The 27,853-nt window shown below is 44.7% G+C and overlaps 1 protein-coding gene across 1 annotated transcript; it reads right to left on the reverse strand.

The window, feature by feature from the left end:
* LOC117969738 (voltage-dependent calcium channel gamma-2 subunit) lies at positions 1 to 27,853 on the reverse strand. The gene is made up of 5 exons (XM_059016090.1): positions 27,797 to 27,853; positions 19,975 to 20,137; positions 15,228 to 15,311; positions 5,458 to 5,598; positions 1 to 2,128 (listed from the first exon to the last, which is right to left on the reverse strand). Exons 1-5 carry the CDS (start codon positions 27,851 to 27,853, stop codon positions 1,593 to 1,595), a joined length of 981 nt encoding a protein of 326 aa, XP_058872073.1. The 3' UTR covers positions 1 to 1,592.

The following is a 27,853-nucleotide window of genomic DNA, read 5'->3' on the forward strand; positions in this document are numbered from 1 at the left end:
TTTATAAAAAAAAAACTTTATTTTATGCCCTGGAAATTGTCATTCTTTGTTTTTAAATCTTTTTGTTTCAAATTGTAACAGTCTGAAAAAAAAAAAACACATATGAGCAAAATAAATAAACCAACAGAATGAATTTGTTTTTTATGAAACTGACGAGAGTGAGATATCTCCATCTGAATGTCTTCCTCAGGTCTCTCCTTTCCTCTAAACCAGACACTTCCCTCAATAAAGGTCTTGCAGTAAAATTACCGCACCCTTAAAGCCACTTTAAATTTAAAAGACAAAACCGTTCCTGTGCCTCGTGCGGTTCCTAACTTCGAAAAAGCTTTCTGAAGTTCCACAAACTTTAATTCTGAGTTCATTTACCTTTGCTTATCTTTTTAGCTTAAATCCGGACATAGGTGGCAATACTTTCGCTGCCTCACAGGGCTGTCCGTGAGAACCGTTCTATAGAACCGCTTTTCAAAAAGAACCCAAAACCTGATTAGCTTTCCTGTCCCGCAGTTCTCTGACTCTCACAAAGCCTCTGGTTTGTATTGATTGATTCTTTCGATTTGAAAGATCCCCTCTCTCTCTCGTTCTCATCCAGCTCAGAGTGTCTCATTCTGGTCTTGTCTTATGGTGACGATCTCATTAAAGTGAAAATAATCGAAAACAGAAGCGAACCGATGAAGAAACAGATCGAAACAAACACTGAGGCGGCATATCATTTCTGAAATATATCCCAAGCACAACAGAAAACCGTTTCTCCATCCTTTAGCTTGAAATTCCTTTTTAATTAGTTTCTTCAAGAGCAGAGCGGCTGAATTTTTTATTTTTTAGCATGCATGTAAATTCTTTTGTGATTTTTTTATTTTTTTTGAGTCCGAAAACTGTTCCTGTAGATCAGGTAAACAGCCTCTCTCTCTTTGAAAAAAAAAAAACAAGGTCCTTTTAAAAGAATAGAATTTGTCGTTTCGTTGTTAAGTTCTAAATAATAATACTCTGTTGAATCTTCACAGTTTGAGTTCCTGCATCTCCGGTGAGAAGCGTGTTGGTTTTTGTTTCATGTTTCCTCCCCTTCCTGATGTTTTTTATTGAAAGTCTTGCTTAGTTTTTTTTTTTGCAGTGTGAGCCCCCAAAGCATCAACTTCCCATCTCCGAAATTCCATTCCACAGTTAGATGCAGGAAAAATAAAACAAGGGACTAAACAAAAGCCTTGATCTCCCCCCCCCCCTCCCCTCTCCCCCCCCCCGAAACTTTTCCACCCCCACGGAAATCATGAATAAAAAACTTTTCTTCTTTGTCAGAAAAAAAGTTGAGGTTTCAAGACAAGAATTCATAAAGACTTCCGACAGCCTGCCATCTATCTTAGTCATCAATAATATCATTTATTATCATTAATATCTTTTTTTTACAAACATTTTCTTATTAAATAACAGTAGATGGGATTTCATGCATGTTTAAATCCTTATCTCTTGAAATACTTCAGCTCGGTTGGATTCCACGTGGGACCTTCGCCTCTCTCTCTCTCTCTCGCGCTCTCTCTCTCTCTCTCTCTCTCCGCTGGGATCGCGGTGTGACCGCGCGGCCTGGCTCTCTCGCTCTCTCCTCACACTGGAGTGGTGCGTCGGTTCGCCGTGTTCGTGTGCAGAGACTCTTTCAAGTCCTTTTGGATGCAGTTGTGCACCTGCAGGAAGTTGTGGTCCCGCTCCGAGTTGTACGTTGCTGTCGGAGTGGAGGTGGATTTCAGGGGGTCTCGGGTCAGGGTGTACATGGAGATTTCGGTGGAAGGGAGGGTGTTGAAGCCCTTGAGGCCGACGGGGGAGGCGTCCCGGGAGCGCGAGGGCTCGGTGGAGCGGGAGCTGGAGCGGCTGCGGCGACGGTAACGGTAGCGATAGCTCGGGATGCGGGTGATGGCGGAGGACTGCAGGTAGTCCGTGGCTCTCGTCCCGGCTCTCAGCTGCTTGTGTCGGTCGATGAACATGTGCACGGCCAGCACGCCCACCATCTCGGCGATGATGAAGGACAGCGCCCCGAAGTAGAAGGACCAGCCGTACGAGTAGCTGTTCTTCTTGGAGTCGCTCTTGGAGGGGTCCCCCGCGTTGGCCGATATGTACACGATGATCCCAATGATGTTGCTCAGTCCTGCGGAGACACAAAGAGAGAGAGAGAGAAGGAAAGGGGTTTGTGGAGAGCTTTTGTGCATGACAAGTCAAACCTGTGTGACAGACCGCTGCATGAGGGATCACGTCTACCTTCCGCGAGCACAGACTGAACCCCAGTCCCTCAGTCCTCCTGAACCCCCGTTGCTAGTTGAGTGAAACGCTCCGTTTTCCATGCCATGCGAGTTTGACGGGTGTTGGCGGTTATTTCCCAGCAAGCTTTGCAGCGAAAGTCTCGTTCATTGGCTTACCGAAAGGATGGACCCTACTGCTTTGCTTCTGATAATCCGGACAATTCTTTTGTTACTAAAATAACGACACGAGAATATTAAAAGAGAGAAACCTGCTCATCCCGGTTGAGAATTAAATATTCACGTCCCATTCGTCACTTGATTGGTCAGTGATGTGCTTCCACCCATCCTGCTAGGGCAGCAGTGTGGAGTAGTGGTTAGGGCTCTGGACTCTTGATCGGAGGGTTGTGGGTTCAATCCCAGGTGGGGGGACACTGCTGCTGTACCCTTGAGCAAGGTACTTTACCTAGATTGCTCCAGTAAAAACCCAACTGTATAAATGGGTAATTGTATGTAAAAATAATGTGATATCTGTATAATGTGAAATAATGTATAATGTATAATGTGATCTCTTGTAACAATTGTAAGTCGCCCTGGATAAGTGCGTCTGCTAAGAAATAAATAATAATAATATGGGAAATGGTCAGAAAAAAAAATCAGGGGCAGCTCGGATTGGCACCCAATGAGGGTCGGCCGAATGAATGAGCAACGTCAGGGGCAGAAGGGTTTTCAACCCAGTTGAGGTGTGCACGGGCAGCAGTGTGGAGTAGTAGTTAGGGTTCTGGACTCTTGACCGGAGGGTTGTGGGTTCAATCCCAGGTGGGGGACACTGCTGCTGTACCCTTGAGCAAGGTACTTTACCTAGATTGCTCCAGTAAAAACCCAACTGTATAAATGGGTAATTGTATGTAAAAATAATGTGATATCTTGTAACAATTGTAAGTCGCCCTGGATAAGGGCGTCTGCTAAGAAATAAATTTATGGAAACGAGGTATTACTGTCGACAGTGGCCTGATGAATTTGAATGCGATCCAGTGTAAGTATGTCACTTTGATAAAGGCTACCATGTGACCTGACTCTGGGGTAATTCTGCAGGCGAGAGCGGACACTGTGTTTTCACCAGCTATGAATCAATATGTAATAACCTTGATATCACACTGACGTGGGCTCCGTTTGCATCCCGGAGGACTTTCTGCAGAACGTTTTCTACTGTTTGTGTGACTTTAACTTGCTGTTCTGTTTCTACAGAAAACAATAAATCAGGTCACTCCCTCTTATTAAAACCGATCCACTGACTGAGCTGTCTTTTCTAACACGCTTCCTACACTATGCAGGCATGCCGCCCGGGTGCAGGATGCATTTGAAATATCCCTCCTGCAATGAGAAGAGGTTGCATTTCAGATGTGTGTAGAAGCAATTCCACACAAGCATCAGAGTCACCGGACCCCCAGCAAGGCTTTCTTAACATTGTTTAATTTTCTGAGAGTCACATCAAACAACGTTGTTTCATTTTATTATTTGTTTATTTAGCAGACGCCTTTATCCAAGGCGACTTACAGAGACTAGGGTGTGTGAACTATGCATCAGCTGCAGAGTCACTTACAACTACGTCTCACCCGAAAGACGGAGCACAAGGAGGTGAAGTGACTCGCTCAGGGTCACACAGTGAGTCAGTGGCTGAGGTGCGATTTGAACCGGGGACCTCCTGGTTACAAGCCCTTTTCTTTAACCACTGGACCACATAGGGTAATAGAAAGCATTACTAAAAGTTAAGGAAGACGCCTCTTTGTCTAAACAACTGAACCTGTGGGTATCCCTAACGTCAGTGTGAGGTCTAACAACCCAGTCAAAGGAGACTGGTGTAACCCCCGTCCATTCAGGATGACTGCCCTGCTAGATGGTTGATGGAAACGATGCCTGCATGCCCCTCCCCTTGAGTGAGGTCAGTAGTTCTGGCCTCTCCCCTTGAGTGAGGTCAGTAGTTCTGGCCTCTCCCCTTGAGTGAGGTCAGTAGTTCTGGCCTCTCCCCTTGAGTGAGGTCAGTAGTTCTGGCCTCTCCCCTTGAGTGAGGTCAGTAGTTCTGGCCCCTCCCCTTGAGTAAGGTCAGTAGTTCTGGCCCATCCCCTTGAGTGAGGTCAGTAGTTCTGGCCTCTCCCCTTGAGTGAGGTCAGTAGCCCTGGCCCCTCCCCTTGAGTGAGGTCAGTAGTTCTGGCCTCTCCCCTTGAGTGAGGTCAGTAGTTCTGGCCCCTCCTCTTGACTGAGGTCAGTAGTTCTGGCCTCTCCCCTTGAGTGAGGTCAGTAGTTCTGGCCCCTCCTCTTGAGTGAGGTCAGTAGTTCTGGCCCCTCCCCTTGAGTGAGGTCAGTAGTTCTGGCCCCTCCCCTTGAGTGAGGTCAGTAGTTCTGGCCTCTCCCCTTGAGTGGGGTCAGTAGTTCTGGCCCCTCCCCTTGAGTGAGGTCAGTAGTTCTGGCCCCTCCCCTTGAGTGAGGTCAGTAGTTCTGGCCCCTCCCCTTGAGTGAGGTCAGTGGTGTTAGAAACAGAACAAACGGCTTTCGTGTTTAAAGACACCTCACGGTGACACTGCTGCCTGGATCACTTGCTAAGTAAGTTCCTGCTAACATTACTTCATCATCCTATGTGGATATTGCTGTCCTTGCAAAGGAAATAAATAGATTCAGTGCTATTAGCTCAAATAAACTCAATTATTATTATTATTATTATTATTATTTATTTCTTAGCAGACGCCCTTATCCTTAGTCAATCCGCTGAGCCAGGCCACTGTGCTGCTGGGCTCATTAGTGCTTGAATGGGCACATCGTGGAAAATCAGGGGTTGCATAAGCTGGTATTGGTACAGGTAGTGAACACAAAAATGTTAACCCCTGGGTAAATGAGGGACGCCACGTATATTGAAAGCAAGGACTTCCACACAGGTGTGGCTCCTGCGTTAATTAAGCAAATAACATCCCAGGGTTTAACCCTGTAGTTTAACATTACAGGGTTAAACTATTACAACTACAATAAGCCAGGGAAATAGGCCAAGGTGGAGAACAGCTTTGAAGCCACGTGCTGTAAAACACTGCAGGGCACTGATAGCGCTTCACCTGCAGTGGCACACTAAGCTGTATTTAAAACATGCTTTTCCAGAGATTTTATTTTTTTGCAGTCCCCAGTGCTGCCTTCCGTTCGAACTTACAAAGCAAAACTCAATATACTGTATTGAAGAAAGACTATGCGTGCCTACCTGCAGAGACAAAGAAGATGCCGGCGCTCAGAATAATGTTGTGACGCGACTTGTAAAACTCGCTGGCTGCAATGCACAGACCGCCCATGAAGAGGAGGATGACACTCAGGATTGGAAAGATACTGGAGGCACGCACCGCGCCTGTGGAGAGACAGAGAGAGTCAGAGAGGGAGGGAGGTTACTGTTGAAGATACTGGAGGCACACACCTGAGGAGAGACAGAGAGAGTCAGAGAGGGAGGGAGGTTACTGTTGAAGATACTGGAGGCACGCACCTGAGGAGAGACAGAGAGAGTCAGAGAGGGAGGGAGGTTACTGTTGAAGATACTGGAGGCACGCACCGCGCCTGAGGAGAGACAGAGAGAGTCAGAGAGGGAGGGAGGTTACTGTTGAAGATACTGGAGGCACACACCTGAGGAGAGACAGAGAGAGTCAGAGAGGGAGGGAGGTTACTGTTGAAGATACTGGAGGAGCACACCTGAGGAGAGACAGAGAGAGTCAGAGAGGGAGGGAGGTTACTGTTGAAGATACTGGAGGCACGCACCTGAGGGGAGACAGAGAGAGTCAGAGAGGGAGCGAGGTTACTGTTGAAGATACTGGAGGCATGCACCTGAGGAGAGACAGAGAGAGTCAGAGAGGGGGGGAGGTCACTGTTGAAGATACTGGAGGCATGCACCTGAGGAGAGACAGAGAGAGTCAGAGAGGGAGGGAGGTTACTGTTGAAGATACTGGAGGCACACACCTGAGGAGAGACAGAGAGAGTCAGAGAGGGGGGGAGGTCACTGTTGAAGATACTGGAGGAGCACACCAAACCTGTGGAGACACATTTGCAGATGATAGCAAACTTAGGGGAGTAGTGGACATTGAATCCGCAGCCCAGCTAATTCAAAGGGATTTGGAACCTTCTCTATAACTGGGCAAACTTTTGTCAAATGCAGAAATGTAAAGCATTGCATATTATGCATACTAATCCAGGTTATAAGCATTAAATAAACGGGATGGAAATAGAGGACGAGAGCTTTGAAAAGGATCTCAGGGTTATAGTGGAGTCATCATTCGAGAGGCTATGCTAAGATTATACAACACTCTAGTTACACCCCACCTAGAATACTGGGTGCAGTTTTGGTCACCTCACTACAAAAAAATACATCTTTGCACTGGAGAAGGTAGAGAGAAGGGCAACTAGGCTGATCCCAGGACTGGAGCTATGAGGACCGGTTAAAATAATGAAATCTCTTCAGCCTGGAATAAAGAAGGATGAGCAGGAATCTGAGCTGCAATTCTACCTCCTGACCAGGAAGGGCGCTAAGTACGGTTGGTGGCACGCTTTCACAGAGGCGGCCCGACTCCATGGTTGGACGGAACCGGAAGTCGGCCATCTTGGAGAAAAAGCGTAGTTGCGAGGCTGTGAAACAAATCCATTGTGATCAGCTGTGGGGCAGCGATGGGATAGAGCGAGGTGCTGGGCTGATCACAGGGAGGGGTTTGGAAGTACAAAGAGGACACAGCTACATGAGGACTGCCCCTTACTCTGAACATAAGAACATAAGAAAGTTTCCAAACGAGAGGAGGCCCCATTCGGCCCATCTTGCTTGTTTGGTTGTTAGTAGCTTATTGATCCCAGAATCTTATCAAGCAGCTTCTTGAAGGATCCCAGGGTGTCAGCTTCAACAACATTACTGGGGAGTTGGTTCCAGACCCTCACGATTCTCTGTGTAAAAAAAGTGCCTCCTATTTTGTGTTCTGAATGCCCCTTTAGCTAATCTCCATTTGTGACCCCTGGTTTCTTTTTTCAGGTCGAAAAAGTCCCCTGGGTCGACATTGTCAATACCTTTTAGGATTTTGAATGCTTGAATCAGATCGCTGCGTAGTCTTCTTTGTTCAAGACTGAATAGATTCAATTCTTTTAGCCTAACATGCCAGAGTGCTGTTGTTTGTTTAGTTTTTGTATAAATACAAGGAATAGCTTTCAGGTGAAGTAGTAGGATCTAAATAACACTGGGAACATTTACAAAGATGTGAGAGTCAATGCTTTTAAATGGGTTAGAATGGTGTGCTAACAAGGGATGAGCTGAAAGGCCTTTTCTCCTTCAAAAACTCTTCTTATCTTCTTAAGATCGATATGCAACTAACCATGCTCGCTGTTACTAATAGGAACTTCTTTAAAAAGACTATGCAGCTGACTATGACATTCATTAAAAAGACTATCCAGCTAACTATGCTCACTGCTACTTGGTTCTTGAGGATGATTATACAGCTTACCGACTGGCTATTACTGGCAGCTCTCCTAACCCTACCCCCTGCTCCCTTACTGCTAGGCTATCTCTACAGTTAATACAACACGATGTATATCTGGTCCATTTCTCTGTGTTCTTTACCCAATGCTGTTGCCAGACACTTGAGGGAGAGCGTGTGCGTTTCCATAATTGCTGTATAAAAATAGCATTGTAGCTCAACATGATGCCTTTCGTTAGCTGGGTCATGAAAAAAAAAGGGACCAGAAAACTGAACTTTCAAAGATTAGCGTCCCTTATGGCTTGAAGCATATTTAAGACAGCGGACCTGTAATAATTATTAATTGTTTATTTAGCAGACGCCTTTATCCAAGGCGACTTACAGAGACTAGGGTGTGTGAACTATGCATCAGCTGCAGAGTCACTTACAACTACGTCTCACCCGAAAGACGGAGCACAAGGAGGTGAAGCGACTCGCTCAGGGTCACACAGTGAGTCAGTGGCTGAGGTGGAACCGGGGACCTCCTGGTTACAAGCCCTTTTCTTTAACCACTGGACGACACAGACTCCTATAAGCTAATGCAGCTTTTTAAACTATTGCAGAACTTCAGGATGTCTCATAAGCTCTGAGCGGTGGCAACCGCGTGTTTATTGGGCTTACAGAGTGACACAAGAGACAAAGAAAGTAGCTTGTGAGGCTGAAAATAGAAATCACAAAATGATATTAAAGGTAAGATTCACGGGAATATCCTTCAGCTACATAACCTTGTTGTTTTGAAAGTCCAAACCCGTTTACAGAAGAGCTAAGAATTGCAGGGCCTAAATATGAAACCCATGACTTGAGTTACTAAGTACCCAGCTAGAGAGCACTGAAACCCGGGCTGAATAAGTGGAACGCGCCAGTGGTAGTGGATGTCACGAACAGGTGAGCTGTTAGTTTTTATACCAGATTTTCTAAATGGAGTTAGAACACCCCGTTGCTTCTGTATATAATACAGCAGGGTGCACATGTATTAGAACACCCCATTGCTTCTGTATATAATACAGCAGGGTGCACATGTATTAGAACACCCCATTGCTTCTGTATTTTTCATCTGCTGTGCGTATGAATTCAAACCACTGTCACTGAAAAGTGTTTGGAGACCAAGAAATGGACTGTGAAAGCAAGCAGAGACAAGCCAATCGCCGAAGCAGCTTCACTCCCCTGAGTGTTTAAGAGAGTCACTGATAATATGATGTTATTTACATAAGAACATAAGAAAGGTTACAAACGAGAGGAGGCCATTCAGCCCATCTTGCTCGTTTGGTTGTTAGTAGCTTATTGATCCCAGAATCTCATCAAGCAGCTTCTTGAAGGATCCCAGGGTGTCAGCTTCAACAACATTACTGGGGAGTTGGTTCCAGACCCTCACAATTCTCTGTGTAAAAAAGTGCCTTCTATTTTCTGTTCTGAATGCCCCTTTATCTAATCTCCATTTGTGACCCCTGGTTTCTTTTTTCAGGTCAAAAAGGTCCCTGGGTCGACATTGTCAATACCTTTTAGGATCTTGAATGCTTGAATCAGATCACCGTGTAGTTTTCTTTGTTCAACACTGAATAGATTCAATTCTTTGAGCCTGTCTGCATACGACATGCTTTTTAAACCCGGGATAATTCTGGTCGCTCTTCTTTGCACTCTTTCTAGAGCAGCAATATCCTTTTTTGTAACGAGGTGACCAGAACTGAACACAGTATTCTAGGTGAGGTCTTCCTAATGCATTGTAAAGTTTTAACATTACTTCCCTTGATTTAAATTCAACACAATATATCCGAGCTTCTCGTTGGCCTTTTTTATAGCTTCCCCACATTGTCTAGATGAAGACATTTCTGAGTCAACATAAACTCCTCGGTCTTTATCATAGATTCCTTCTTCAATTTCAGTATCTCCCATATGATATTTATGATATTGAATCTCTACAGACCCAGGGTTTTCATGCTGAATAAACTCAGAGAGAGTAACAATTGTGACTGTTTAAAACGTGCTTTCAAAAGTTCTCAACAAACTGATGCAATTGTAAGTGTCGCAGTTGTAGTACACCTCATTATAATATTTGAGAGCCTCATTTGCATTATCTCCACCCACTTTGTGTGACTTTATGCAGGAACGCCCAGAATTACATATTCATCTAAGGTTGAACCACAAAGAAAAACTGCTGCCGCAAAGCATTTCCGAAAAATTCGACTCTTTTGCGACTCTCGTGACACTTCAGCACATCTGCCCCTTAGTGTTACTGTGCGATTTACACAGAGATGTAGATCAATCCTCAGACACTTCAGTCGTGAGTCTAGACTTTTAAAACCACATTTAAGACACATATTCTTAGCTTTGCTTTTGCTAAGCTGATTTTAAACGGTGTTTCAGCAGCTGCTGGAGCGAGATGCGTGGGTTGAAACCTGCTAGTGTAGTTAATATTGTATTGGCTGGGAACATTTTCACTAGTTTAGCCATCTTAGTGCTTTTTAATTCCATTTTGTGGTGGTTAATATTTTGTGAATTTTTGTGGGGAAGCTATAAAAAAAAAGGCCAACTAGCTGCTCGGATATATTGTGTTGAATTTAAATCAAGGGAAGTAATGTTAAAACTTTACAATGCATTAGGAAGACCTCACCTAGAATATTGTGTTCAGTTCTGGTCGCCTCGTTACAAAAAGGATATTGCTGCTCTAGAAAGAGTGCAAAGAAGAGCAACCAGAATTATCCCGGGTTTAAAAGGCATGTCGTATGCAGACAGGCTAAAAGAATTGAATCTATTCAGTCTTGAGCAAAGAAGACTACGCGGCGATCTGATTCAAGCATTCAAAATCCTAAAAGGTATAGACAATGTCGACCCAGGGGACCTGAAAAAAGAAACCAGGGGTCACAAATGGAGATTAGATAAAGGGGCATTCAGAACAGAAAATAGGAGGCACTTTTTTACACAGAGAATTGTGAGGGTCTGGAACCAACTCCCCAGTAATGTTGTTGAAGCTGACACCCTGGGATCCTTCAAGAAGCTGCTTGATGAGATTCTGGGATCAATAAGCTACTAACAACCAAACGAGCAAGATGGGCTGAATGGGGCCTCCTCTCGTTTGGAAACTTTCTTATGTTCTTAATACGAATCAAACCTTGGTCAAATTTTATCACTACTATAATTCTAGTAAGAGAAGCATCTTTATATTAAAATACTTCCCAGCAGTGGGATTCGTTGCTGTGATCTGAAGATCTGTAAACTTTTTCAAGTACGGCCGCTGTGTCTCTCTTGCAATCTCTCGCAGTCCTTTCACAGCCCACTGTAACAGCTTTGCAGTTCAGGAGCGAACGCTGTGCAGTGTTACCAGAACAGATTCAAAGTCAAGGTAAAAGACACACTCAAACTGGTTGGCTGAAGGCTGAAACTCTAGGTGTGTATTTTAATTAAACTAATTTAATTGTATTTTCAAATGCTTTTGACACCATGCTTTTTTTTTTGGCAGACTGCTAACTTAAGCCACGCACATTTTCATAGTTACAGAGACCGAAGGAACAGAGAGTTTCTGACAGTCTGTCTATTGGATCGGTCGTCCACACAGCACAAAGCTAAGTGCTAATTACTCTGTAACTCTTGCCAACTCCGGCATGGCAAAGTTATGTTTGAAACAGCAGTTTTGTTTGAGGGCGCTGTTGCTGTTGTAGATCCACGTCGTTCGCACATGACTCTTGTTAACCAGAGAACACAGTGTGTGTCCTTCCGCACCCCTGCTGCCCACCAACATGCACACTGAGTGGGTTAGGACTAGGGGTAGGGGTAGGGTTAGGGTTAGGGAAGTTAGGGTTCGGTTTAGAATTAGGGTTGGGGATAGGGTTAGGGTTACATCATGCAAAAATATTAAGAACATTGTAACTATGCATGAATAGTTATAAATTATAAATTATAAATTCTACATTCTAGTCTGTCAGCTTTAGGGGTGTGCACCTGTGATTTCTGCCTCTTCATTCTCTGGCAGCAGTGAGTTGAAGGGAAACTCTCCAAACCACAGACAGACGAGACACAGACTCCAGCTGCACACCCCAGGGCCAACGAGATGCTCGGATATATTATTATTATTATTATTATTATTATTATTATTATTATTAGTTTATTTAGCAGACGCCTTTATCCAAGGTGACTTACAGAGACTCGGGTGTGTGAACTATGCATCAGCTGCAGAGTCACTTACAACTACGTCTCACCCGAAAGACGGAGCACAAGGAGGTGAAGTGACTTGCTCAGGGTCACACAATGAGTCAGTGGCTGAGGTGGGATTTGAACCGGGGACCTCCTGCTTACCAGCCCTTTTCTTTAACCACTGGACCACACAGCCCCCTATTGTGAGAAGCGTTGAATTTAAATCAAGGGAAGTAATGTTAAAACTTTACAATGCATTAGTAAGACCTCACCTAGAATATTGTGTTCAGTTCTGGTCACCTCGTTACAAAAAAGGATATCGCCGCTCTAGAAAGAGTGCAAAGAAGAGCAGCCAGAATTATCCCGGGTTTAAAAGGCATGTCGTATGCAGACAGGCTAAAAGAATTGAATCTATTCAGTCTTGAACAAAGAAGACTACGCAGCGATCTGATTCAAGCATTCAAAATCCTAAAAGGTACAGACAATGTCGACCCAGGGGACTTTTTCGACCTGAAAAAAGAAACATTTTGGACATTCGGATTGTGCAGCGCCTTGGGACACTTCGCTGTGAAAGGCGCTATATTTAAAGTTATTATTATTATTATTATAGGAGGCTTGAGAGAAACGTGTGTGTTTTAAAACTTGACTCTGCCATGCACTGTTAAATAGAAACATCCACACGCGGGAGTTCATGCGATTAAGTTGTAAAGATTCATGAGAATAAAGTGTTTTTATCAAAAGCGTTTCTCAGCTTCGATTTTACTCTGATCTCAGAGAGTGGAGGTTCAGTCCGCTGTCTGCTTGGGCTTCGGTGGGACTGTTGGGTTAAGAAATGGAAAAACAGATCACTAAATACGACGGCCGTGTTCAGGAATAGGATAAGAGCCCCTCTATGATGCAGTCGACACATATCAGAGTTTAATGAATGTAAATCGGGGGTTCACGTGTGCCGGACGAGGATTAGAAACAGTTTTCAAATGAAAGAAAAACAAGGTTCTTTTCTTGTGGTGAAAAAAAGCAGTATGCGTAACAAAAAACGCTATCCCCTTCCATGAAACGAATGACGAACGTGTTCTGGAACGATATATTTTAGGATGCAACGTCCATGAGGGATTTTGCAGCCCAAAACGGTTCCTCAGATTAGTCCTATTAAGTAGTACTATGTAAACACACAGGAATTCGAGATGCTTAATGGATTATTTTTTGTTCCTCTATCTTTTTAAACACGCTCCAGTAGCTACCACTTCACTTGCTGAATAAAACGAATCCAGTTTAACTCAGGGGGGGAATGCAATTGCCTGTGTTTTTTATCTCAGCCAGCCTTTATTAGCAGCCTGATCCCCTGGTAGTTGCCAATAAAATTTAAAAATACAGCAGAGAGTGAGCGAGAGGGAGGGAAGGGCAGGGAGAGTCCCAGACGCCTCACTGATCAGATGGTTTAATTGGATAAAAGAGAGAAGATTTAAGACCACGAACGCAAACTCATCCCAGCAGCTCACATAATTGTTTAATAATGTATTCAAGGAGGCTTCTCGCTTTGCGATTCTTCGCTGAGAAACAACAGCCTGAGCCAGCATCTTCAAGGAGGAGAGCGCCCCTCAATCAGGACCCCATTCAGTCCTGATCTCTCCCTCACAGCTCTGCAGGGAGGAGAGCGCCCCTCAATCAGGACCCCATTCAGTCCTGATCTCTCCCTCACAGCTCTGCAGGGAGGAGAGCGCCCCTCAATCAGGACCCCATTCAGTCCTGATCTCTCCCTCACAGCTCTGCAGGGAGGAGAGCGCCCCTCAATCAGGACCCCATTCAGTCCTGATCTCTCCCTCACAGCAGAGTGAATCCTCCTCTCTGTGATAGACAGGGGGGTGGCAGTGAATCCCTCCTCTCTGTGATAGACAGGGGGTGGGTGGCAGTGAATCCTCCCTCTCTGTGATAGACAGGGAGGTGGGTAGCAGTGAATCCTCCCTCTCTGTGATAGACAGGGGGGTGGGTGGCAGTGAATCCTCCCTCTCTGTGATAGACAGGGGGGTGGCAGTGAATCCTCCCTTTCTGTGATAGACAGGAGGGTGGGTGGCAGTGAATCCTCCCTCTCTGTGATAGACAGGGGGGTGGCAGTGAATCCTCCCTCTCTGTGATAGACAGGGGGGTGGGTGGCAGTGAATCCCTCCTCTCTGTGATAGACAGGGGGGTGGGTGGCAGTGAATCCCTCCTCTCTGTGATAGACAGGGGGGTGGGTGGCAGTGAATCCCTCCTCTCTGTGATAGACAGGGGGGTGGGTGGCAGTGAATCCCTCCTCTCTGTGATAGACGGGGTGGGTAGCAGTGAATCCCTCCTCTCTGTGATAGACAGGGGGGTGGCAGTGAATCCTCCCTCTCTGTGATAGACAGGGGGGTGGCTGGCAGTGAATCCTCCCTCTCTGTGATAGACAGGGGGGTGGCTGGCAGTGAATCCTCCCTCTCTGTGATAGACAGGGGGGTGGCAGTGAATCCTCCCTCTCTGTGATAGACAGGGGGGTGGGTGGCAGTGAATCCTCCCTCTCTGTGATAGACAGGGGGGTGGGTGGCAGTGAATCCCTCCTCTCTGTGATAGACAGGGGGGTGGGTGGCAGTGAATCCTCCCTCTCTGTGATAGACAGGGGGGTGGGTGGCAGTGAATCCTCCCTCTCTGTGATAGACAGGGGGGTGGGTCGCTCAGTCAAACAGGCAGCGTTAGACCTTGTCAGTACTTCTTGGGTGTGCTCTTGTACATGAGGAATAACTTTTTAATATATTATATACAGAAGCTCTAGTCGAACCCCACTTAGAAATTCTGTTTAATAATACATTACTGCACTTAGGGAGGTGAATGCAGCAGTGTGGAGTAGTGGTCAGGGCTCTGGACTCTTGACAGGAGGGTCGTGGGTTCAATCCCAGGTGGGGGGGACACTGCTGTTGTACCCTTGAGCAAGGTACTTTACCTAGATTGCTCCAGTAAAAACCCAACTGTATAAATGGGGAATTGGATGTAAAAATAATGTGATATCTTGTAACAATTGGAAGTCGCCCTGGATAAGGGCGTCTGCTAAGAAATAAATAATAATAATAATAATAATAATAATAATAATAATAATAATAATAATAATAATAATAAAGGCTCATCCCAGGATGTATTGGCATAAGAATGAAGTCTCTCCAGTCCTAAAATAAAGGCAGGTAAGGGGGTTTGAAATGAAGTTTACAAATACACCTAAATGACAGACCCAGGTCACAGAATCAGATTTAGCACAGAGTAGGGTGAAGAAGGGCTGAAAACAGGAAGCAGTCAGCAATCCAATTCCTGTTAGATAACCCCACAGGGCGACACTTGGAAAAGAAAGGCTAACTGAAACGTCACTTACGTAAGAAATATTCAGCGGTGTCGGCTTCATAGTCTGTGTCTTCGGGAAAGTGGTCTATCTGTTTACACAGCCCTTTAAAATTCCCTGGAAGAGAAGAGGAGACATTCAGCAAACTGTGCAGAGTGAGGTGCTGCTAGCAGTGGAGCATGGCTGTACAGGGAGGTAACCACGACTGTGAAACCCATCGATTTCCTTTTATTGTGCTGAACTGGTTCGAAATGCAGCAGGCAGAGTGCTGACTCCCACACCCTGGTTCTTAAACCACTGCAACAGCTCCCTGTTCAATTCAGCATTGATTTATAAATTCTGCTTACTACTATTAGTATTTGTTTATTTAGCAGACGCCTTTATCCAAGGCGACTTACAGAGACTAGGGTGTGTGAACTATGCATCAGCTGCAGAGTCACTTACAACTACGTCTCACCCGAAAGACGGAGCACAAGGAGGTGAAGTGACTTGCTCAGGGTCACACAGTGAGTCAGTGGCTGAGGTGGGATTTGAACCGGGGACCTCCTGGTTACAAGCCCTTTGCTTTAACCACTGGACCACACAGCCTTGATTCAGCAAAGCTGCCTCGAACTAGATCTCCCGGAACCCGGTTTCAAGCCACTGTTCCTGAAAACGTGGCTCTGTGTTCCCTCGGCTTTAGTATCCACCCACCAAACTTGATATTGAAATAAAATTAATTAATCCTGCGCTGAACAAACAGAGTTTAGACTTTACACATTTCAAAGTGTCTCCCCTCAATGCTTGTTTTCTGACACAGATTGTGAATATTTTGGTGTAAAGCAAATTATGTATGATAAGAATTACTGGGAGTATACAGTATACAAGCCCTTTTCTTTAACCACTGGACCACACAGCCTCCTGTGAAGGCCCTTGGTGGTTTTTGTGCCTTTATATTTACAGGAGCTGTTGGTACATCCTGTTGGTACAGTTTGGTTCCTCTGCTCCCTGCCTTTAGAACTGTTCCTGAGTCTTATCGGGAGTGCTGGCACAGTCAAGTCTTTAAACTTTCAAAACAGATTTGTTTGCGTCGGCTTATTCTTGAGCTGGATTGACTGGCCAATAGCTTTTACATTTTCTATTTTGTAGAGTTTTTATTGTAAAGCGCACTGGGATGCTCTGCTTGAAGAGCGATCTATAGGGGAGGCAGTTTTATAATAAGGAAAGCATCACACTCTCAGCTTTCTAATACTGGAAGGTTGTGAAAACTGTCTCAGAAACTGCATTGTCTAAGGAAGTGAGTTGTTTAGACATGTTACTGTAAGGTTTATGAATTAAGTTATGGAATTAACTACTTTGTTGCACTATAAGGATGTTTCTAATACAGAGAATGAGAAAGTTTACAAACGAGAGGAGGCCCCATTCAGCCCATCTTGCTCGTTTGCTTGTTAGTAGCTTATTGATCCCAGAATCTCATCAAGCAGCTTCTTGAAGGATCCCAGGGTGTCAGCTTCAACATCATCACTGGGGTTCCAGACCCTCATAATTCTCTATGTAAAAAAGCGCCTCCTATTTTCTGTTCTGAATGCCCCTTTATCTAATCTCCATTTGTGACCCCTGGTCCTTGTTTCTTTTTTCAGGTCAAAAAAGTCCCCTGGGTCGACATTGTCCCTACCTTTTAGGATTTTGAATGTATTAGTTCCATTTTACTCTACTGTATACTCCCAGTAATTCTTATCATACAGAATTTGCTTTACACCAAAATATTTACAATCTGTATCAGAGAAAAAACATGTTAGAAAACAAGCCTTGAGGGGAGACACTTTGAAACGTGTAAAGTCTAAACTCTGTTTGTTCAGCGCAGGATTAATTTATTTTATTTCAATATCAAGTTTGGTGGGTGGATACTAAAACTGAGGGAAGACAGAGCCACGTTTTCAGGAACAGTGGCTTGAAACCTGGTTCCGGGAGATCTAGTTTGAGGCAGCTTTGCTGAATCAAGGCTGTGTGGTCCCAGTGGTTAAAGAAAAGGGCTTGTAACCAGGAGGTCCCCGGTTCAAATCCCACCTCAGCCACTGACTCATTGTGTGACCCTGAGCGAGTCGTTTCACCTCCTTGTGCTCCGTCTTTCGGGTGAGACGTAGTTGTAAGTGACTCTGCAGCTGATGCATAGTTCACACACCCTAGTCTCTGTAAGTCGCCTTGGATAAAGGCGTCTGCTAAATAAACAAATAATAATCAAACCCCAAGTCTCCCTGCCTGGTGTGCCGTGCAGGGCCAAGCCACAAAAAGTGTCTCCATGTCCCCTCAGGTTAGTGAAAGTGTGACACATATCCCTGGAAAACAAATCCAGTGGGTACATGGAAGATCTTAATGGGTTCACTTTTTGCATGATATAACCCTAACCCAAACCCTAGCCCTGTCCTTCTCCCTAAACTCTAAACCTAACCCCCCTAACCTTTTTCTGCTGCTGTCTGTGTAAAAAGTGTTACACGTTGAAACTATGCATAATAACATTGTAATTGTGTGTAAGTACGCATGTATTTGCTAAGTAACTAGGGCAGCGGTGTGGAGTAGTGGTCAGGGCTCTTGACTCTTGACCGGAGGGTTGTGGGTTCAATCCCAGGTGGGGGGGACACTGCTGCTGTACCCTTGAGCAAGGTACTTTACCTAGATTGCTCCAGTAAAAACCCAACTGTGTAAATGGGGAATTGTATGTAAAAATAACGTGATATCTTGTAACAATTGTAAGTCGCCCCTGGATAAGGGCGTCTGCTAAGAAATAAATAATAATAATATATCAAAATGATGTTCCTATCAGGTTTTTTCTCAATCCTAAAACTCTAGGTGATGCAAATCATTTAGCCACAGCTGTAGTTTTCAATTTAAATGATCCGCATTCAAAACCAAAGAAAAAAACATTTAAGATCTTAAATGTGCCGGATTGACTGTTGTTTGTGCTCATAAAAGATAAGAACATTTTGATTTTAAAAGACCTTGCATTTAAGGCAGGAAAGATATTGCAGGAAAAGACCGTTTAAACATGTATAGAGCATTTAAGCTTCAAATTTCATTTTGAATGTCTTTTATTTAGCCTTCCTTTACCTTTTCTTTGATGATGTGATTCTTTCAAAGAGCTACAATATCATGTCCCTAAACCCCTGATTTAGATTCTCAGGGCAGGATTTTCAAAAGTTTGTAAATGACAAAAATTTGTAAACTTTGGCATTTTCAAGCAGTCGTTATGCCTGTTTCTTTATTAAATAATCATCCTAATGTGATTTCTGAAACAATACACCCTTGATTATTATTTATTTCTTAGCAAACGCCCTTATCCAGGGCGACTTACAATTCTTACAAGATATCACATTATTTTTACATACAATTCCCCATTTATACAGTTGGGTTTTTTACTGGAGCAATCTAGGTAAAGTACCTTGCTCAAGGGTACAGCAGCAGTGTCCCCCCCACCTGGGATTGAACCCACGACCCTCCGGTCAAGAGTCCAGAGCCCTGACCGCTACTCCACACTGCTGCCCAGTGTAATGTTACTAAGAAATTATCACTGCAACTGTAGCCTATTTGAATTCTGCATGCTACATTACATGACAGCTGACAAATAATGTAGGTTTTTTTAAATTATACAACTCAGATCTTGGTATAGGTGATTGTGTATTTGCAAGGCGTCCTTGGTTTTAAACAGCTGCTGTGTTAATGAAGGACAGGCATCAAAGACACGTGGATTTTGCCTAGACTTCTTTTCGTAATGCTGTCAGACTCTCCCCACACTTTATATACAGTGTGCATTTTCACCTTCACCTCTGAAGAGATTGAAACAGACTCCCACACACACACACACACAACACATTACTGGAAAATAACTAATGTACATATAATGCTTTCAACTGACTATTCAGTACTGAATATAAAAAACAAACGCTTTTGTGAATAATTCGACAAGGGGTTTGCAAACACCAGAAGAAACTAGACATTAAATTATTATTATTATTATTATTATTATTATTATTATTATTGTGCTTTGCTTTACTTTAATTTGATTAATGATTTCTCTTTTTTTTTTTTTTTTTTTTTGATAGTTGACCGCGTCCTGAGCGGAAGACGAGCCCGCTAACGAAAGTCATTATTAATACAATTAAGAACAAGATTATATTTTTTATCTTGGTCTTAATTGTATTCATATTTGTACTGTGATAATTTAAATGTATTTTATTTACGACTGTAATTCGTTCTGGACAAGGGCGTCTCCTAAGAAATAAATAAATAAATAAATAAATAAATAATAATAATAATTATAAAGTCAAAGTCAACTATCACACGGTACAGCCATCATCTCTATTAGGAAATTATTTGTACCATTGTTTTCTTTAAAAAAAATTAAAAAAAACACCTTTAAACTTACATTTTCCTTGAATTTATACTGATTCGTCAGGTATCTTTCCGCTGAGTAAAGACGTTCTGAGAAAATAGTCCCAAACTTTTTTTTAAAAAAAACGAGTTTGTCATACATATAAAGAGAAAAACAATTAATTTTTATTTAGAAAATCGATTTACATTTTTTTTATATACCTCGTTAGGGTTTTTAGGGTTGTTTATAATGTGGACATTGCTTGAGGAATGAACGAAGCAGTTACTGGGCAGTCCGTGTACGATGGACTCTGAACTACCGATACAATCTCTCATTAAATACCACTCTGAAATGGCTGCTAACTCGCCATGTTTCTACCTTCATCCAAAGCCTTTCCCTCCTTTTATTTGAACGAAGCGACATTACTGAACTGACCGCGTCTCGCTTCGTTGAAAGATGCTGCGTGGACGCCAGTCTCTCCGACGGTCTGTGATTGGCTCTCGACCGCTGCAGGTACAGGATTGCTTGCTTTCGTAACTGCAAAAGTATTGATTGGCTGATTTTGGCGGTTAATAAAATTTATTTGGACCAATCGTGTCTTTGTTTAGTATTCACCGTCCAATAGATGTGAACTACGCTTAAAAACATATGAAAACAGCCTGCAGTCGCGCGGGTTGATTTTAAATCTGAGTCACAGTTGGTGCCGAGACGTTCCAGCGGGAAATCTCCCGCTAGAACTGGAAGCTGATTGGCTGACGGCACCGACTCGATTTAGGATCCGAAACTGGGGCGTTTGGGCGGGAACGCGTGATTAGAGGAAACCACCCAACAATTAACGATAAAGAAATTGCGTATTGGGTTTGGGGAGTTCTGTCACAATTATAAAAGCTTAATAAATCTATAATGAAGTGTTACACACATGGTATACATAACAGACAACCACAAACACAGGACAGGAAGTGATGTAGGTCACCTGCCGCTTTGAAAATCGCTTGGTACTAAAGCTCTCGTTGCTATACCGCGAGTTCGTTACAATAACACTGTGTTCGTGTCAGTATTGATCCACCTCATGCATCACATTCAATATTCGTGTCAGTATTGATCCACTGAGTTCTTCGAAGCTCATAAAACTCGTTTTTCTTTCTCTGTGGTTATTATTATTTGTTTATTTACAGACGCCTTTATCCAAGGCGACTTACAGAAACTAGGGCGTGTGAACTATGCATCAGCTGCAGAGTCACTTACAACTACGTCTCACCCGAAAGACGGAGCACAAGGAGGTGAAGCGACTCGCTCAGGGTCACACAGTGAGTCAGTGGCTGAGGTGGGATTTGAACCGGGGACCTCCTGGTTACAAGCCCTTTTCTTTAACCACTGGACCACACAGCCTCCTCCCATTAAGACATTGCACGCATCTGCACACGTTGCACCAGGGTCAGTGCTTTGCGTAAAAGGCTCCTCTACGTTAGCATATCAGATTACCCAGAATCCTAAACATAGATTTCAGACAGAAAACAAACAGGGTTCATTAGGGTCATATCGCACCACATCCCCGTTCCTTTAAATCTGACAGGCGAGAATTAAACCGTTTACAAAAAATGAACCGTATGAAAAAAACCTCTTTATACCTGACATGTACAACAAAGACAAATGCTTTCCTGCATATCCAGCTGCTTTACAAACGGCGAAATGCTAAAAACACTAGCGTTCTGAACGAAACAGCGTCATCGCTCGTGTACATCCGGTTAGTCTAAACACTAAAATTGAGAAATAATGAAAGAAACTGAAAGGCAGTGACAAACGTTTCGACGAGAGGAAGAGAATTAGTGCGCTGGGTGTGCTGGATCCTATATTACTTTGATGAACTAAGACTGCTGTTACAGAATATTTCAAAGCATCCCTCTTGTGATCCTATTATAATGAGAAGTTCATTGCCATGAAGAGACTCCAGCAGTGGATCACAGCAAAGACAAGGGTGCAAATGCATTATTAATGGCCAGATAGATTACAAATAAAATAGAAAAACAAAACACAGAGCTACAGGTAGTGGACAAAAAAATGGAAACCCCAATGTAAAGTCACTCAACAGGGCGTTGGGCCGCTCTGGTATCCCGCTCTGTGGAGTCCTCGTCGGACCGTTTTTGATGAAACTGGCCGCTCGCGCCCCAGGTTGAAATCCGCAGTTAGTTGATCTGCAGTCGCTCGCCTGTTCTGCCTTTGCGCTTGGAATGAACGCACGGATATCACGATCCTGGAGTATGCGCTTCCGCCCGCTGTTGCCCTTTGCTGATGATGTCATTCCCTCGGGGTTCCATGCCACACCTTAGACACCGCTGCTCGTGAAACATCAGCAAGTTGAGCTGTCTCGGTCACTGAAGCTCCTGCCAAACGCGCCCCGACAATCACCCCTCTTTGAAAGTCACCGAGGTCTCCTCTTGCAGCCATGCTAGCCAGAATTCTAGGCAACCAGGCCTGTCCAGGATTTTTCTACATGCCCCTAAGCATGCTGGGATGTGATTTGCTTAATTAACGCATGAGCCACACCTGTGTGGAAGCCCTTGCTTTCAATGGGTTTCCATTTTTTGTCCACTACCTGTAGATTTATTTTGATACAAGACTACAAGTCATGAGTTTCCCTGCTGAAGTTGTGTCGGGACAGCCACACAGTGGATCAGACGGTCTTTGATAGAGGGATGATGGTGCTCTAGGTGGTTGGCAGGTGCTTCCATATGCTGGACTGCAGCAAATGTTAGAAAGGACCAGTCTGAAAAGTAGAGACTCTATAGACCATCATGAATAAGTGGCTTGCTGTAGAGTTTCACCCCAACTCCTCTAGAGGTAGTAACCATCGTGAAAGGGGCGCGTATCCCTCCAGGACAATGGAAAAATACTGCAGACCTGACTCACGCATCCAATCAGGGTGGTCCTGGATGCAAATGGGGAGTCATGCACCCTATGGACGGTGGCAGGGGGTTGTCCAGCCCCAGTAGATTACTACAGAGAATTCAATGCACCTTCAGTTTCTCCCATGTGTAAAAAATGATGAGGCTGGCATTGATTTAATTTGCCTGCACTGCAGAGAGGGAGAGCGAGGCAGGGACGAGAGGGAGCGAGAGAGAGGGAGAGGGGGGAGGAGAGGGATGGGGGAGGGTAGGGAGAGAGAGAGAGAGAGAGAGAGAGAGGGGGAGGAGAGGGAGAGCAAGAGAGGGGGGAGGAGAGAGAGGGGGAGGAGAGGGAGCGAGAGAGAGAGAGCAGGGACAGGGAGAGGGAAAGGGAAGAGAGAGAGATGGGGGAAAAATGAGATAGCACAAAGGCAGTGGCTAAATGCCTCTTGTTTACGCTTTGTTGAGGAGCGTGTTAGTTTCACACACACAGAGACACACACACACACACACAGAGACACACACACACACACACTGACACACACACACACACACGCACACACACACAGAGAGACACACTCGCACACACACACACACACACAGAGACACACACACACAATGACACACACACACTGACACACACACACACACACACAGAGACACACACACACACACAATGACACACACACACTGACACACACACACACACACACACACACTGACACACACATACACACACACGCACACACACACAGAGAGACACACTCGCGCACACACACACACACAGAGACACACACACACACACACAGACACGCTCGCGCACACACACACACACACACACAGACACGCTCGCGCACACACACACACACACACACAGACACGCTCGCGCGCACACACACACACACACACACACACACAGAGACACGCTCACACACACACACACACACACAGCCCCTGGGGAGTTGAATTATTAATGGAAACTCAAGCAGCAGGCTTAACTCCTTCAGTGCTGAGAGACAGGCAGGCTCCCTACACTGTGAAGTCCTGAAGAGCCCGCATCGTGTCCACATGAGTTATAACAATACCTGAAAGAGGCACTGAAACTTGCTGTGCCGTTTCCTCTCTTCCTCGGATAACTTGCAATAACTTGCAGAACGTTTTTCAGCATCGTGATCTGCTTCGGGAAGCTCTGATCTGTCCCTGATGTTCTGCCAGGCTCTGAACTTGCTCTGAGCTTGTCTAGAGAATACTAACTCCCATGGACAGAACCGACTTCCTCAGTCCATTCAAACCACGCAACCTTACAACTCTGCAGGCCCTGTCTGTCTTACACATAGACAGCTAGGGCTAAAAGTTTAGCGTCACCTAGAATTCTAGGACTTAGATATAATAAAGAAATTTATATATATGAACAGTTAACATCATGTTGTCAAATAAACTACAAAATTCTATCGCAAAAGTCTACCAGAAGCCATAATAGTAGAACAGTATTTCATGTTAGATTTCGAAATGTCACCTTGTTCAATTTTTTGTCAGTTTTATGTTAAGTATATGGAAAAACTACAAAGTGGTGCGTAATTCAATATTATTATTATTATTATTATTATTATTATTATTATTATTTATTTCTTAGCAGACGCCCTTATCCAGGGCGACTTACAATTGTTACAAGATATCACATTATTTTTACATACAATTCCCCATTTATACAGCTGGGTTTTTACTGGAGCAATCTAGGTAAAGTACCTTGCTCGAGGGTACAGCAGCAGTGTCCCCCCCACCAGGGATTGAACCCACGACCCTCCGGTCAAGAGTCCAGAGCCCTAACCACTACTCCACACTGCTGCACAAAAACTTCAGAAGTAGCTCTATAGTGTAACAAATGGCAGGTCTGAACCCTACTCAATAAAAACAAGGGTGCAATATTCTGTGTGAGTGCAAATGGTGATAAAGGGGCATTCAGAACAGAAAATAGGAGGCACTTTTTTTACACAGAGAATCGTGAGGGTCTGGAACCAACTCCCCAGTAATGTTGTTGAAGCTGACACCCTGGGATCCTTCAAGAAGCTGCTTGATGAGATTCTGGGATCAATAAGCTGCTAACAACCAAACGAGCAAGATGGGCCGAATGGTGAACACTAATGGTAAACTGTGTGGTCCAGTGGTTAAAGAAAAGGGCTTGTAACCAGGAGGTCCCCGGTTCAAATCCCACCTCAGCCACTGACTCACTGTGTGACCCTGAGCGAGTCGCTTCACCTCCTTGTGCTCCGTCTTTCGGGTGAGACGTAGCTGTAAGTGACTCTGCAGCTGATGCATAGTTCACACACCCTAGTCTCTGTAAGTCGCCTTGGATAAAGGCGTCTCCTAAATAAACTAGTAATAATAATCCTTGTTCTGATCATCAGAGAATGCATTTTCTGTGGGAATAGGACTTAAGAAGTTTGAGATCGACTGCGCTGGAGGAACCCCTGGGGACCTCGTCAGCAGAGATTTTGAATTGATTTGGGAAACACTTCATCAGAAGAGTCCTGCTGTATCACAACACTGACAAGGAGATCCCGCAATGTATCACTTTACAAACCAGGAAGAGAAACCAAAGAAAATGCTGACGGAAATCACCACAACACCCCAGCTAACATGCGGCTGTCTGACCTGTCTCTTCTGATTGATAGAAACACGCTCTCCTTAAATTTCCCATCTCGTGCCAGAGAAGAATGCTGTTGATTCTGTGATCTTTGCTGGGTTACAGTTTCCTTTATGAATACTGGGCTTTTACAACATACATTTATTTCTCTTTGTACGACTATAGACTCTCCCGTTGGTACTGAAAATCCGAGCCCCTTCCTTGAGATGCCTGATGTCTGACCCTGATTCTCTCTCCCTCGGATTAGGGTTAGGGATAGGTTCTCCCTCTCTCTCCTCTCTCTCCCCCTCTCCCCCTCTCTCTCCTCTCTCTCTCCCCCTCTCCCTTTCTCTCTCCCTCTCTCCCCCTCTCCTCTCTCTCTCTCTCTCTCTCTCCCTCTCCCCCCCTCTCTCTCTCTCTCTCCCTCTCTCTCTCTCTCTCCCTCTCCCTCTCCCTCTCTCTCTCCCTCTCCCCCTCTCTCTTTCCAGCTCTCTCTCCCCTCTCCCTCCCCTCCCCCCCTCTCTCTCTCTCTCTCCCTCCCCCTCTCCCCCTCTCTCTCTCCCTCTCTCTCTCCCTCTCTCTCTCCCTCTCCCCCTCTCTCTCTCTCCTCCTCTCCCTCCCCCCTCTCTCTCTCTCTCTCTCTCTCTCTCCTCTCTCTCTCTCTCTCTCTCTCTCTCCCCCTCTCCCCCCTCTCTCTCTCTCTCTCTCTCTCTCTCTCTCCCCCCCCTCTCTCTCTCTCTCTCTCCTCTCTCTCTCTCTCTCTCTCTCCTCTCTCTCTCTCTCTCTCTCTCCGCAGTTTTACTGCATTTTAACTGCAGTGTGTGTGTTTTTTTTTACACGGGTCGGTTGAAGCCATGCTAATTTCAAGATCGATTCTGTTCCAACTTCTCACTGCTGAATCAGCAAAGCGGGACTTTGACATCCTCAAGATTCACCTTGAGCACCTATCACAGTCTTGCACAGCAGTGTCATTCATCGCTGTCTGTTTGCTGTTCTTACATCGCTGAGCCTTCAGTGCCCTGGGATCAGTTATATATTCCCTGAGAAACCTGTTTGCTGGGGCCCCTCCCACTGAGGCCATTAGCCACACCCCCACCGCTGTGAACAACACAGCAGCACAAGGAGGCAGTTCAGATAGGAAGGGTTATAAACACCCCATGATTGTTATATACAGCGACTTTAACGCAGACGTTAAATTAATTGAAATAGTGGTATTATTATTTGTTTATTTAGCAAGGCGACTTACAGAGACTAGGGTGTGTGAACTATGCATCAGCTGCAGAGTCACTTACAACTACGTCTCACCCGAAAGACGGAGCACAAGGAGGTGAAGCGACTCGCTCAGGGTCACACAGTGAGTCAGTGGCTGAGGTGGGATTTGAACCGGGGACCTCCTGGTTACAAGCCCATTTCTTTAACCACTGGACCACACAATTTACCATTAGTGTTCACCATTCAGCCCATCTTGCTCGTTTGGTTGTTAGTAGCTTATTGATCCCAGAATCTCATCAAGCAGCTTCTGAAGGATCCCAGGGTGTCGGCTTCAACAACATTACTGGGGAGTTGGTTCCAGACCCTCACGATTCTCTGTGTAAAAAAGTGCCTCCTATTTTCTGTTCTGAATGCCCATTATCGCCATTTGCACTCACACAGAATATTGCACCCTTGTTTTTATTGAGTAGGGTTCAGACCTGCCATTTGTTATACTATACAGCTACTTCTGAAGTTTTTGTGCAGCAGTGTGGAGTAGCGGTCAGGGCTCTGGACTCTTGACCGGAGGGTTGTGGGTTCATTCCCAGGTGGGGGACACTGCTGCTGTACCCTTGAGCAAGGTACTTTACCTAGATTGCTCCAGTAAAAACCCAACTGTATAAATGGGAATTGTATGTAAAATAATGTGATATCTTGTAAGAATTGTAAGTCGCCCTGGATAAGGGCGTCTGCTAAGAAATAAATAATAATAATAATAATAATAATAATAATAATAATAATAATATTGAATTACGCACCACTTTGTAGTTTTCCATATACTTAACAAAAAACTGACAAAAAATTGAACAAGGTGACATTTCGAAATCTAACATGAAATGCTGTTCTGCTATTATGGCTTCTGGTAGACTTTTGCGATATAATTTTGTAGTTTATTTGACAACATGATGTTAACTGTTCATATATATAAATTTCTTTATTATATCTAAGTCCTAGAATTCTAGGTGATGCTAAACTTGTAGCCCTAGCTGTCTCTGTGTAAGACAGACAGGGCCTGCAGAGTTGTAAGGTTGCGTGGTTTGAATGGACTGAGGAAGTCGGTTCTGTCCATGGGAGTTAGTATTCTCTAGACAAGCTCCGAGCAAGTTCAGAGCCTGGCAGAACATCAGGGACAGATCCGAGCTTCCCGAAGCAGATCCCGATGCTGAAAAACGTTCTGCAAGTTATTGCAAGTTATCCGAGGAAGATAGGAAACGGCACAGCAAGTTTAGGAACCTTCGTTCAAAGCCGACCATAAAATGAATGCTTGGTGTAATATACCCCAGGACTCTCTCAATACAGTAACCGCTTAGGCTCTCATGGTCCTTGGAAGCAGGTCTCCAGAGGTTCAAGGCTAGTGCTGTACCCCACATGTGCTGCCGAGCCCTCGGCTGACAATCCCTGTGATGCTGACAGGAATGGGGATGTGATTAAGCCTCTCGCTCCAGTGCGGTCTGGAGAGTCTCGCCTCTGTGAGAGTGTTTCACGCCTGTCTCCCCCACACCTGCGCGTCCCAGGCCAGAGAGCCAGGAGTGTGAACTCTGATAGGGCTGCCAGTCAT

The sequence above is a fragment of the Acipenser ruthenus genome, chromosome 52, assembly GCF_902713425.1.
Source record: "Acipenser ruthenus chromosome 52, fAciRut3.2 maternal haplotype, whole genome shotgun sequence".
Classification (NCBI taxonomy): Eukaryota; Metazoa; Chordata; class Actinopteri; order Acipenseriformes; family Acipenseridae; genus Acipenser; species Acipenser ruthenus.